The 14,078-nt window shown below is 33.6% G+C and overlaps 1 protein-coding gene across 1 annotated transcript; it reads right to left on the reverse strand.

The window, feature by feature from the left end:
• Positions 1-1,402: 1,402 nt before the first annotated feature.
• On the reverse strand, positions 1,403-8,025 carry LOC106101824 (steroidogenic acute regulatory protein, mitochondrial-like). The gene is made up of 6 exons (XM_013281162.1): positions 7,719-8,025; positions 6,303-6,458; positions 5,766-5,870; positions 4,351-4,556; positions 2,436-2,548; positions 1,403-1,907 (listed from the first exon to the last, which is right to left on the reverse strand). The coding sequence occupies exons 1-6, from the start codon at positions 7,923-7,925 to the stop codon at positions 1,798-1,800; spliced, it is 897 nt and encodes a 298-aa protein (XP_013136616.1). The 5' UTR covers positions 7,926-8,025; the 3' UTR covers positions 1,403-1,797.
• Positions 8,026-14,078: the final 6,053 nt, after the last annotated feature.

A 14,078-nucleotide genomic window follows, 5' to 3' on the forward strand; every position in this document is an offset into this window, starting at 1 on the left:
ACAGTCAGCTACATAAAAGTGTATACAAAGCCTTAGAAAGTATAAGAACTTGCTACAGACTATAAATTGAATAAGTGAATAATCTTTATCTATACTTCTGTACTACAGTAGAACCTTGATAAGTTAAAGTCCAAGGGACACACAAAACATTATAACTTATACAGGTTTTAAGTTATCAAGGGTCTATGTTACAAAGGTTTTGGGCTCTGATGGGAAGGGAACATATTATTTTTTTAAGTTATAGAGGTTTTTACGTTACCAAGGTTTGAGTTATCGAGGTTCTACTGTAATATAATAAAGCGTAAACACACACTTCTTAGTTATGTAGCACTAGCTGTTCCCATGCGACTTCATCCGAAAAAAATTTAAAAAATACATTTTATTGTTCACATTTCTTCTTCTTCTTTTAATGTTTAGTGGACCCCATCGTTATTTTAATGATTTCGCCAACGTCAAGGTTGAAGATAATTAAAACTATAGAACAAGACTAAAATTTTGAGTTAGTCTTGGGTAGTACACGTACGATGTACTAAAAAGTAATGTTACTCGGCACTGTACTAAAAGTAACGTTACCGAACGGCTTCTGTTAATCGGACATTTAGTACTTTTAGTACACTACACGATATCGGTGTTCGCCTTTTTGTCAGATTGAAGCATCCACCTTCGATAATGAGAATCAAAAGTGGATAAAATTATTCATAACTAAATTTATTTTCGCTAAAACATATGTTTGACCCTGATTAAAATTTGATGTGAAGTAATATATAACCCTCGTTATATTCTATTCATGTATTGTGTTTTCACAAATCTGAAGTACTAAAGGTACTAAAAGTGTGTACTAGTACGTTTTCCCAATTGTACTAGTACGGTGCGCACTTGCAGATGTCCGATTAAGCCCAAGACTATTTTGAGTAGCAGTTAACTAGATAGACGGTATCCAGTGTGATTGACAAATTACCGGTAGCTGATGATATCAATCGAGGCACTGTAATAGGTCAACACCGATGTTACTATACTACACACTAAATACAAAATTTTGTATATTTCAATTACAGTTATTATTGGTAATTAAAAATTTAAATAAAACCTTCACCAGGGGGCTGTAAACTAAGGTTAGCAAGAATGGATTGTTCACATTTGTCAAATTATCAATAGCAAATGTCAAAATGACATGACATGACAAATTAGCTATCTTTCTTTCTTGATGTTGGCAGCAATTTATGGTCTAATTCCCACATTAAGGTTTTTATCCAAAATATTTACCCCTAAGTTTAACGGCATGAAAATATATAGCCTAAAGCGTGACATAAATGTAGGGCTTTTTATTAAAAAAGAGTTATTCAAAAATATGCTGTAATTGCTGACATCTTAGGCAACAAAGGTGTGTGTGTTTACGCTTTATTATAATAGTATTGATTAATATTTCTATTTAATTAACCGCACCTGCTTTCTATCCTTTTTAAAATGTAATTAAACAGCTGACTGTACCATTAAAAAATTCCAATATAACGTAATATTTAGCTTGTACGCGGGGTTTGTCCTAGCACTATCTAAGGGATTATTCCCAACCGTCACACCGTTGTCCCCACGTGAGAATAAAGTTTCACCCGTCTCACCTATTGCAACGAGGGGACGGTTGGAACTTATTTTATTTCATAACGGTTCAATCTGTTTTACTGGTGATAGTGGGACTAAAAATGGGAGGGATGACTTTTCATTCTCACGTGGGGACAGAGCGGGGTGACGGTTGGGAATAATCCTATGTAAGCACCGTACAGTAGAATTACGTGAAGTGAGCTAGAAGAGGCCTTTCGCCTTCGAGTCTGCGGCGAACTTCCGCACGTGCACGATGTAGTCCAACATCACCGTAGCGAAGGCCGCGTCCAACACGAACTGCGGGATTTTACCTGGAAAATCATATTAATATTATAAATGCGAAAGTTTAGATGGATGTTAGAGTTTGTAGCCTAAACTGCTGAATGGATTTGGATGAAATTTAGTATAGATGTAAAGGATAGTCTGGAAGAACACATAGGCTAGTCATTTTTGTTTTTTTAACACACGGACGAAAACTAATATATATAAATATAAATAGTATTTGCTCGCGACTTCATCCGCGTGAAACTTAAAAATTATAGTATAGCCTATGTAAGTGACAACGTAGCTTTTGAATGGTGATGGAATTTTTAAATATATACATTTCAATGTCACTGTATGCAAAAATATAAATCTTTTCCCTTTATAATGTTTTATAGAACTGAAATTATTACAACAGGGGTTAATAAAATTAATCAATACTAGTTTTTAGTTAAATTATTATAACTCTTGGATAATTCAAGCTATTATTAAAAATGTTAAATTATCGTAGATACTTATTCAAAAGATTGTATTTTTTTTAAACTCCAACACCTCGTAAGAAGGCGACTGTACATTACCTTTAAGGTCGCAGCACATCAGCCAGTGGAATATGGTGCACTCCTCGATCTTCCCGCCAGCGGTCTGCGAGGACTTCGGCTTCATCACCCAGCAACCCACTTTATTATGACCTCTGAAAATAAATAGCACATAACTTATTACTGTATATTTAAACTAGCTTTCGACTTCCACTCCGTCCGCGTGTAATAAAATAAAATAAAAGCAAGTCTATGTCTTCTTTCAGACTATCCTCTGCATCTATGCCAAATTTCGTCGAGATCCGTTCAGTAGTTTAGGCTACAAACTCTATCACATAACCCAGTTTTCTCCCCAGAAGGAAGAGTAACTTTTTAAAGATTTCCCCCCTCTTAAAAAGGATACAAACTCTAACAAACATCCATCTAAATTTACGCACTTATAATATTAGTAGGAAGTAAGATTGCAAAAGAGCAATCGAATATATACATCCGCTACAGCAGTTTACTATGACAGAGGAGGGGACAGAATATTTTCCCTCCAATGCTGCCTCATTAAATTCATCTGTACATCTCCATTTCAATACTTTTCTTACTTCAAAGAGTAAGAAGGAAATAGGATTAAAATAGGACCTCCGTAATATTGTTGCAATCTAATATTATAAAGAGGAAAGATTTGTATTTTTGTATGTATTTTACGCAAAAACTACTGAACCGATTTTAAAATACTCTCACTATTAGAAAGATAATTTATCTGAGAGTACATGAGCTATGTTTTGTATTATTTTTTTATTTCGTCGTAAAGTCGTAATTAAACATAATATATGTTATCTTAATAGGATTAATAAAATATGACCAATTGTAATCAATAAAGATCAATGCATTAAAAAACTATGGAATTATGCACTTCATATATCACCAATTACGTGATGTCTGTGTGATAGTACAACATATCTTTTTAACCTTAATAAGGGATTAAAATAAACAGATATGAACAAAGACAATGTATTCATCGTCTTCGTATTAGTAATCTATACTATTATAAAGAGGAAAGATTTGTATTTTTGTATGTATTGAAATAATTCAATAACTACTGGGCTGATTTTAAAAATTCTTTCACCGTTAAAAAGGTAATTTATCTGTGAATAACATAGAATATATTTTTGTTCACGCGGGGGAAGTCGCGAGCATCAGCTAGTAGATAATATTGCACAATGTAGAATAATTTCGATACTTATTCCTAATTAATTGCCAGTAAGTGTCAATAAATAATATTTAAATGTTTATATATTTTATAACAAAAGATAGAGCTTATTTTAATTTTGTAAAATGTAAAAATTTTGTAAACTTGAAAACTGAAGACCTTTTAAAGAATGTACTGATGATTTTTTTTTATTTACTGCCTCGTCTATAGCTTATTTAAATGTCTTTATTTATTGAAATTTTACATAAAACACAATTTACAAATATTACTAGCTGTTCCCGTGCGACTTCATCCGCATGAAACAATGAAAATTTTATTTTATTGTTTACATTTGTCAAATCATCAATAGCAAATGTCAAAATGACATGACATGACGAACCTTAGTTAGCAATCTTTCTTTCTTGATGTTGGCAGCAACTTATGGTCTCTTTCCTAAATTAGGGTTTTTATCCAAAATATTTACCCCCTAAGTTTAATGGTGTTAAAATATATAGCCTAAAGCGTGACGCTAGTGTAGGGCTTTTTATTAAAAAAGAAAGAATTATTCAAAAATATGCTGTAATTGCTAACATCTTAGGCAACAAAAAAGGTTGTGTTTACGCTTTATTATAATAGTATAGATAGCCCTGCAAAAACCCTATCATTGGTTTGTACGCGGGTAAAACAATATTTTGTAGAGTGTAGTTGAGTATTTGTGGTTTACTGATAGAAATATTAGGCATTATGTATTTTAAGTATAATGGCGCGTATATTTACCTGACTAGATCCTTCTGCGGGGGATATCCAGGTACTTGTACACTCACACCACTGGTCATATAGCAGTAGGGCTCCGCGTCAGTAACCAGCCCTTCGCGGGACATCTGCGCGGTGCGGCGCAGGATCACGAAGTCCCGCGGCGAGATGATACCGCGCCCCCCGCCCGCTGTCACCTGGTACGACAGGTCTACTCCAGGACCCACCTCCTACGACCTCCAATTTGGTTAATACGCAAGTTTTACTAGATATATGAAATTAACAAGCTTTCACGACTTCGTTGGCGTGAAATTAAAAAAAAAGTAAATAGCCTATATGTTCTTCCAGACTATCCTCTACATCTGTGCCAATTTCATCGAGATCCGTTCAATAGTTTAGGCTATAAACTCTACCAAATAGGTTATGAAATACATTTTTTTAATGCGATAGGACAAGCAGGCGGCCAAAATAGCAAAACGATTGTTGCTTAGAAAACGCATTTGCAGATGCGTTTTCTAAGCAATCTTCAATCAAGAGAGGAGGGGACGCAGTAAAAAGGATATTTCGCCTGTTGTGGAAACAAAATGTGGTCTAATATTAGGCCTACACCACGCATAAGAATAAGAATCGAATCTTTCGCAATTCGATACACTGTGTTTGTTCATAGGTTGCATATGTCGCAAAACGTGCAAAAGATTGACAGAAATATTGGTATCAATATTCCAATTGGCAAATCAATTTCTATTATTCTATACTTTTTTTTATATAATAAAAGGGGGCAGACGAGCGAAAAAAAAAATCAAAAACAAGTGAATACTTTTTAACAGATGTCCCTTTAGTATTACAAGAAACTGCGTAGTAAGCTATTGTTATTTATTTTATCAATCATAATGCAATATTAGTGTCAAAGGTGACGGATGATTCTCGAAAGGTCAATTTACCAGGTGCAGTGTGAGTCAAAGCTTCATAAAAGGGAAGCGGGAATACAAAGTCTCTTTCCACAAAGCGATTGTACGGACGTATAGTTTATTTAACATTGAAATGATATTTTAGCGTAATAGGAAATTGTCCTTGACTGTACATTGCCGATAGTAACAACGGCCATAAGTGTACAAATGTCAAGATAAATGATAAGGAGATTAAAAAAATGATTAGCGAACCTCACTTAGAGTACAATTCATTAGTCGATTACTCGGTCGTTAACGGTCGGTAACAACTAAAGAAAATCGCTCATAAACGTCGTGCGAGGACTCAATTATTTGTGGTAAGGATAAAAGAGTAAAGCGACTTCCAAACAACATTTACAAAATTAACTAAAAATCATCAAAACGATTTTCAGAATAACTTTGAATACTCGCATGTAACAGTTAAGTCTATATTGTACAATTTTTTACATTAAAGTCCTAAAGTTAAGTTAACGCCCATATAAGTTACCTTACCTTAATAAATTCATTCTTCAATATAGTGGGGTTCCAATCTGGTAACTTAGCCATATTGTTCTTGAACTCTTCGTACAGAAACTTCGCTGGACAGTCCACTATGCCCTGAAAAAGTTAAATATTTATGGACGCCAATTATACGAACCGTTCCCATGCGGTTTCGTCCGCATAATAAAAAATAAACTTTATTTTATTGTTTACGTTTGTCAAATTCTCATTTGAAAATGTCAAAATGACAAAGAAGGCCTTTGACATTGGATAAAAATTACCATGGCAACTTTGCTTCCTTGATGTTGGTAGTTTGTAGTTTTTGTCCCGTTCTCTTGATGGTTTGTTCCAAATTATTTGCTCGCTAAGTTTAATAGCGTGAAAATGTATAGCCTAAAGTGTGTCGTAAGTGCAGGGCTTTTTATTAAAGGATGAATTATTCAAAAATATGCTATAATTGCTGATATGCTACGTCACGAAGTAGAGTGTGTTTACGCTTTATTGCATTAGTATAGAAGTATAGATTACTGTTTACTGCAAGCTACTTACAGTGAACCTGTAGACTTTGCCCAGTTGGTCCACGTTCACGGATTCGACCACATCTCCTCGGTGTGACCCTCTTTTCTCCAGCCTCCATGTCGGCAGGTTGAGAATTCTCCACGCTGTTTGCAGACTCTCCTCTGCTTGTTGCTTGTATTCATCTATCTGAACAACGGAGAAGCAATATTGTAGGATTTCTTATTTAACCTTTTAAGAGGACTAGCTACATTAGTAATCTAAAAAATAAGGTTATTTTGAAATCAACAATAATATAGATGTGTTTTAAAAGCAGAACCAACTAGATGATAGCTGTAACATTTATTTAGTTGTACTTTTAAGGTACAGTCAGCTGCAAAAACATAAAAAAAATTAGAAACTTGTATAGACTTTCTATTCCAAAAATATTTATGGGCTTATTCGTTAAATTAGTCGGTCGGGTTCGTGCGTTCTTTTATTGAAACTGAAGGTGTATAAGTCTCTCAAGCTTTGTAAATCTATGCATATTTGTGTGGCTGACTGTACAATCGTTTTTAAAAATGCACAAACGAAATCCTTATTTTTATCTGTAAGATTCATTCGGTTCAGTAAACGATAGTAGCATGATTTAGATATATGTTTTGTAATTTATTTAAACAATAGACTATGACTCATATAATTTTTATTGTTATATCGTGAAGCAAGGATTATGCTAAATTGTTTTAATGCATTATTTATCGCATATTTGATCGTAATTATTAACTTTCTATATTCTGCAGTTAGCTGCACGAAGAGCCCGGTCTCTTACTACAAACACAACAGTGGATGTAATTTTGTGTATAATGTAAATAGCTATTGAACGTGACTTCGTTTGCGTCGAATGTAAAAAATATATAGCCTATATGCTAAGCGACAACGAAGCTATTGAATGGTGAAAATTTTGATATAGGTCTAGTAATTTTTGAGTTATTTCAAATACATACAAAAATACAAATCTTTAAAGTAGAACCTCGATAAGTTAAATTCCAAGGGAAACACAAAAATTTTAAATTATAGAGGTTTTAAGTTATCAAGGGTCTATGTTGTAGAGGTTTTGGGCTCTGATGGGAAGGGGACATATTACATTTTGAAGTTATAGAGGTTTTTATGTTACGGAGGTTTGAGTTATCGAGGTTCTACTGTACATAGTTAAGTGTACATGCTGCATTATTATGAGATTGTTGTTTAGTACTATATTTTGCGATCCCTTTTTTACAAAAAAAAAGTAAGCCTTAAGTTTACGAGAAGAATCCTTTAACAGTATTTAAAAAGGCAAAGTTTTTTTTGGTGTGGTAATATTTGTTAAGTATGCATTTTTATTTATAAATAATCAAACCTAAGACATACAAAGGAAAAATAACATTGTTTTTGCCCTTTGATCGAAGTGAAAAAATCTTTTTCCATACTTACAGATAACCAAACAGCTTTAAATTCTTCATTACTACTTTTGTTGAATAAACTTTTCATCCAATTAGTTAAAAAGAAACCGCCCTTCATTAAATTATCCAACTTCTTCTCCATCTCTTCTTGAGTTTCCACATTCTCTAACTCATTTAAATTCTTTTTGAATTCCTCCTCGGTTATTTTGTTTGCTCTTTCTTTTAATACTCTCTCCATTGTTCTAATTTTCAAATTTTATAAAGCTACACTTCTAACGTAAATACGAATATTTTATTATATTTTTTTTATTCTATACACGCGTCCATTCGTTATGAATGTTAGATCGTAACTGGCAGTCTTTGTCTTCTATCGAATATTTCGACTTTGCAAATGAAACAGACAGATAATCTTATTAGTAATGTACAGTCGTTAACAGAATTGTATTTACTTTTAAATTATTTTAATATTAGTTAATAATTATGATAAGATCCACTTGCGACAGCCTGTTTTGCTGATACTAGTTTAGTATTGTATTTATTACTAGCTGTTCCCGTGCGGCTTTATCCGCATGAAATCGTAAAAATTTCATTACATTGTTTACATTTGTCAAATTATCAATAGCAAATGTCAGTATTACATGACATGATAAACCTTGACAATCTTGCTTCCTTGATGTTGGCAGCAACTTATGGTCTCTTTCCCACATTAGGGTTTTTATCCAAAATATTTATGTCGTAAGTGTAGGGCATTTTATTAAAAAAAGAGTTATTCGAAAATATGCTGTGATTGCTGACATCTTAGGCAACAAAGAAGTGTGTTTCCGCTTTATTATATTAGTTTAGATGAAAAAATATGTACCATAAAGTGTATGGTTTAGCCGTGAAATAAGAAAAATACGTAAATAAGCGTATGGGTTTACGTTTTAACCGTTAAAAAAACAGTTTTTTTGACCCATACGCGCTTTTATACACGACTTTACAACTTTTATAAATCTATTTAAAATTAAAGATAAATCAAGCAGTGATTATCTGTTTAACGTTTTGGTTTATAAATGCGTTAACGATATCATATTATCTAAATAAACGAAATTATCAATATCCTTAGCAAATAAGAAAACGTGAAAGAAATTTAGTTATCTATAGTACACGTGATTTCATTAATTTCTGATTATGTTAATTCATGTATTATTCAAGTAAGGAGTTTTTTGTTAGATGATTATTTAGAGTATCCAGATGTTTTAAATCCTGTTTGAATAATTTAAATACACAGAGGAGATTAAAAATAAAAAGTAGATCAGAGAAGCTTGAGTTTAAGAGAGTTTTGTTAATTGTCTTTTTAAAGTTACATTATTACAAAGATTACATGTCCTTTATATGTACAGTCAGGGAAACTAACTGATCCGCAGGTTTACGTGGGTGTTGAAGGCTTCATTACGTTAATAACTAATTCTTTAAGTAGGTAATGTTATTCCAATACCATCTGGTATATATTAGCTGCGCCTCCTTACGTTTACTGCCCTAATTAGAGGTAATTGTCTACGAGAGTTCCTTAAAATCTCTGTCTAAAAATACACTAAGGACATCACTTAATTCTATTCCTATTAATAGTAAAGCAACCTTATTTTAATAAAAAAACCGACTTACTCTAATAGATCTATATGTTCGAAAACATCTAAAAAAAGGTTTCGATATAAAAAAATACCTTATAAGGTAGGTACCTTATAGGTTTTAATTCGATTTTTTCACTACTTTTTATAGAATTTCCCTTTTCAAGTTCGCTGTGGGTCTTTCGTATATTTAAAATATATCCTATAACATTCCGGGCAAGAAGACGAGTCAATTGACATCGAATTCGTAAATATCCGTTTAAACGTTTAGTCTGTAGACCGTTACAAAGGAATTTAAACTTACATACGCGTAAAACCACTCTTAGACGGTTGTTAAAAAAAAAGACATACAGCATGTTCTTAAATTGTATATATAGAGGGTTTTAATCTCATTAACTGAATATAATGAGACATAATTCCTTTACTTTTAACTTGAGTATGACAGATGGTATATATTGTTAATTTTTAATACCATCTTACTTTTACAACCTTCAATAAAGACGTCAGGTGATATCTTATACAAGGTGATTGCTTATTACTAAGTTTTTTTGTAATACAGTCCGAAAAACTTAATTGTCCCGGTGGGTATAAGCGGCAATAATCTGACTAATCTAATAATCTCATTCTTACATGATTATAAATGCAAAAGTTTAGATGGATGTTTGTTAGAGTTGGTAGCTTAACGGCTGAACGGATTTCGATGAAATTTGGTATAGATAGGCCTGGAAGAAAACATAGGCTACTCACTTTTGTTTTCTTAAATTCCACGCGTACGAAATAGCGGGCGAAAGTGGTAGTGCCCGCTTTAACATTTTAGCCCGAATGGGCCGGCACGCCCGCTGTAATACCACGACCACGAGAAGACAGGCGTGAAATAGAAGCAATTCCGTGTTTCGTCTGATGAGTGTGGTGCCGGAGGCCTAATTTAAGTCCCTTACTCCTTACCATCCTTTTCTCATAAGGAGAGGATGGGAAGGGGAAGTGGATTTGACAGTGGAGATGCATAGGAAGGGGAAATATCCTCTTTATTTGCGTCTCTTCCTCCGTCTGATATGGGTAGGCAACGCATCTGCAATTGCGGATGTCTATGGGCAGCGGTCGCTTCGCCATTTTGGCGGATTCAGGTGGCCGCTTGCTCGTTTATCAAAAAAAAAGCTAGTATACAATATGAGGACAGGGACAACTGTCCACGTAGGCCTAGCTTAGATCATAAACTGGTGTTACATTAACACTGCTAAATTGCCAAAAGATTCGTGTTTGATTGTAGCTGTTTTATCATTTTCAATCACTAAATATTTTTAAACATTCACCGAAAGAACTAATATAACGCTTCATCGGGCCAGTCTACTTCGTCCTACTGTGGTGTCAATTCGTATATCAGTATACTAGGAAACGCTCGAACATACCGACGGATTTTGTTTAGGGAACTTGAAACATTATGTTTTTAGAAATACTTCACGCACAATTAAACGGTAAGCTGAAGTTAACGACTGAATAACAATTGCATGAACCCAAGGACAAAAATGTAATAACCGTCTAAATACTGTACATTGATACGTTAGAAAAAAGTTTAAATTGACATTATTACGAAAATATAATGAAGTATTCGTTATCTATACATGTAATAAAATTGCAGTGTCTGTAACATCAAAGGAAAAATTCCAGATTTCGGGAAGATGGTGTATTTGCGTTGCTGTTAACGAAAATCGCATTTAATTTTTTTTTGTCTGTCTGTCTGTCCTCAAATCGCGTTTATTCCAGGAAATCTCCGAAACGGCTGGGTCGATTTCGACCGGACTTTCACTGGAGGGTAGCTGACATAGACGAGCATATTATGGGGTACTTTTTTTTTTTAATTCCGCGCTGTCAAAATGGCGACCTGATCGCTATCTCCTGAACGGGTGGATCGATTTGGACGAGACTTTGACTGGAAGGTAAAAAGTAAAGCTGGTAAAAAGTAGATGCACGCGGGAATGTTATAGACGACCATTTTTTTTAAATTCCACGCTTCGCCACAGAAAATCACTACGCTATAAACGAAAGTTATATGGGTGTTTGTTAGAGTTTGCCATTCAACTGCTGAACGGATCTCGATGTTTGCCATACATGTAGGACATAGTCTGGAAGAACACATTGGCTACTAAATTGTTTTGTTTATTCCACGCAGATGGAGTCGCGGTCAAAGGCTAGTAATATTATAATTTAATAAGCTTCTTTGGTACGATTTAACATGTTAAAGAAATCTACAGAATTCCTTTACTAGACATATAGATACGATATACCAAAAGTTTTAGAATAATCAGAAGGGTCAAAGTAATAATTCGTTATTAATACGAACTTGAGTTAATTTAATCACAAAGGAACCGATATTGTTGTTACGTTACTGGTTAATCCACGCGCAGTTGTACTGCTGATTGAAGCAAATTTGCCAATTGACCTCAATATAGCTTATGATCGCGAATCGATTGGGTCGCCTATATTCACAAATGTACAGTCACGGAAATGCGCAGTGTTTCACTTTAGAAACAATTTAATAGTGGTAGAACCCGATTTAACATCTTCTTAATAATAATAATAATAATAATAATTATAATAATTCTTAATAATAATAAGTAATACCACGGCCACACAGAAAACTGGCGTGAAGTTTAAGCAATTCCGCGTTTCGTCTGATGAGTGTGGTGACGGAGTCCTAATTTTTAGTCCCTTTCCCTTTCCATCCTTTTCTTAAGAGGAGAGGATGGTAAGGAAAAGAGGATTTGACGGTGGAGGATACGCATAGGAAGGGGAAATGTCCCCTTTGTGTGCGTCTCCTCCTCTATCAATTAAGGGTAGGCAACGCATCTGCAATTGCGGATGTTTATGGGCAGCGGTCGCTTTCCATTTCGGTGGATTCAGGTGGCCGCTTGCTCGTTTGCTACCTTATGTCATAAAAAAAATGCCTTGTTCATTGTAACGAGACAAATTCCGCCTCTAACAAATAACTAATTAGACAGCAGTGAGTGCAAACGAAGGGACCATAATAAAAATAAACTAGCCGTATAACACTAATCTACTTTTATTCGTATTACAGATTTATAAGCTGCGATGTATTTTTGTTCCGCGTCTCGTTTCAAAATGTTCAAACGATTGTAGCTTTGAAGGTTGACCACCGCCAGTTTCCACCATTGTACTTTGGACTATAACTATTCATAACTAGAGTTAAATAATTACTAAGGAAGTCCCTAAGTTTATCTTGAAATATTACTACGTTACTACGCACCATTAAATAAGCGTAAAATGAAACTATCTAGCCTCGTTGTATTAAATAAAATCTATCTATCTTATATTATAAAGAGGAAAGATTTGGTTTTTTGTTTTTTTCTTGTATGTTTTGAAATAACTCAAAAAAACTACTGGGCCGTTTTCAAAATAATTTCACCATTAAAAAGCTACGCTATTATTAGTAAGTAACATAGACTATGTTTTTTCATTATTTTGCTTTTATTTCACAGGAACGAAGTCGCGAGCAACAGCTAGTATTAAATGTAATGTTATCTCTATTTTTTTAATGAAAGGGACGGCTTTATGTTTTTATTCAAGTAATAGCTGTTTCCATGCGACTTCATTCGCATAAAATTATAAAAATCTTATTTTATTGTTCACATTTGTCATATTATCAATTACAAATGTCAAAATGACATCACATGATGTCAAACCATGGCAATCTTGCTTACTTCATATCGGCAACAACTTGTGGTCTCTTTCCCACATTATGGTTTTTATTCAAAATATTTACCCCTAAGTTTAACGGCGTGAAAATATATAGCCTAAAGCGGGACGTAAGTGTAGGGCTTTTTTTAAAAAAAGAGTTATTCGAAAATATGCTGTGATTGCTGACATCTTAGGCAACAAAGAAGTGTGTGTTTACGCTTTATTATAATAGTATATATTGCCAGTAGAAACTCACGGCAGTTAACAGTAACACGGTAAAATAAATTCAAAAATATATGTAAATTTTAGACATCGCGTTGAATACCTAAAATAATGCAACATTGTATAATATCGTTTTTTATGATAAGTTAAGGTTAATCTTGTAATTAAGATAAATGCATCGATAAGAAGTATTTATGTATAAAGTATGGTAATATATAATGTGTAAAAATATATAATCGTAGATGCGTAACCGTATCTTTGTTCAGTCACTAAGGAGATATAAATAAATAATCAAATTAATTCTTAGAGCTTACGCGAAATTTGACTAATATATCGCAAAACTTAGTCTCTTTTTCCTATGAGCTTTATGGAGGTACAATACTCGATGTTTAGTTGTGCAACTAAACAGTTGAAGGCTGCGAAACAATCGACAATCGCACAACAGTTGTGCGATAGTTTAGTCAAAGGTGTGTGCGTAAGGATACTAGGTTCGTATAAGTTTTTGATTACGGTGAAAATATCAGATTTCGACAACTTGTAACAAATATATTAAGATGTTTAAAATAGATGGCGTTATTATAAATCATAAAAAAATCTATACAAAAAATAGATCACAATGTATTTATCTTACTAATATTATCAACTAGTTTTTACATGCGACTTCGTATACGCGGACAAAAAATGGACTGAACGGATTGACTTAACATAATCTGAAAGAACATATATTAAGGGCCTGTCCCACCAAATTGTACAGTCAAATAAGGTAACAAAATATCGGATTTTGTTACGTTATCTGACAGTGACGTCATTTAATCTATCTGAACCTTTATCAGCCAGTTGTGGGACAGGTCATACATCTATTTAATACC

Source organism: Papilio polytes, unplaced genomic scaffold, assembly GCF_000836215.1.
Source record: "Papilio polytes unplaced genomic scaffold, Ppol_1.0 DF823935.1, whole genome shotgun sequence".
NCBI lineage: Eukaryota > Metazoa > Arthropoda > Insecta > Lepidoptera > Papilionidae > Papilio > Papilio polytes.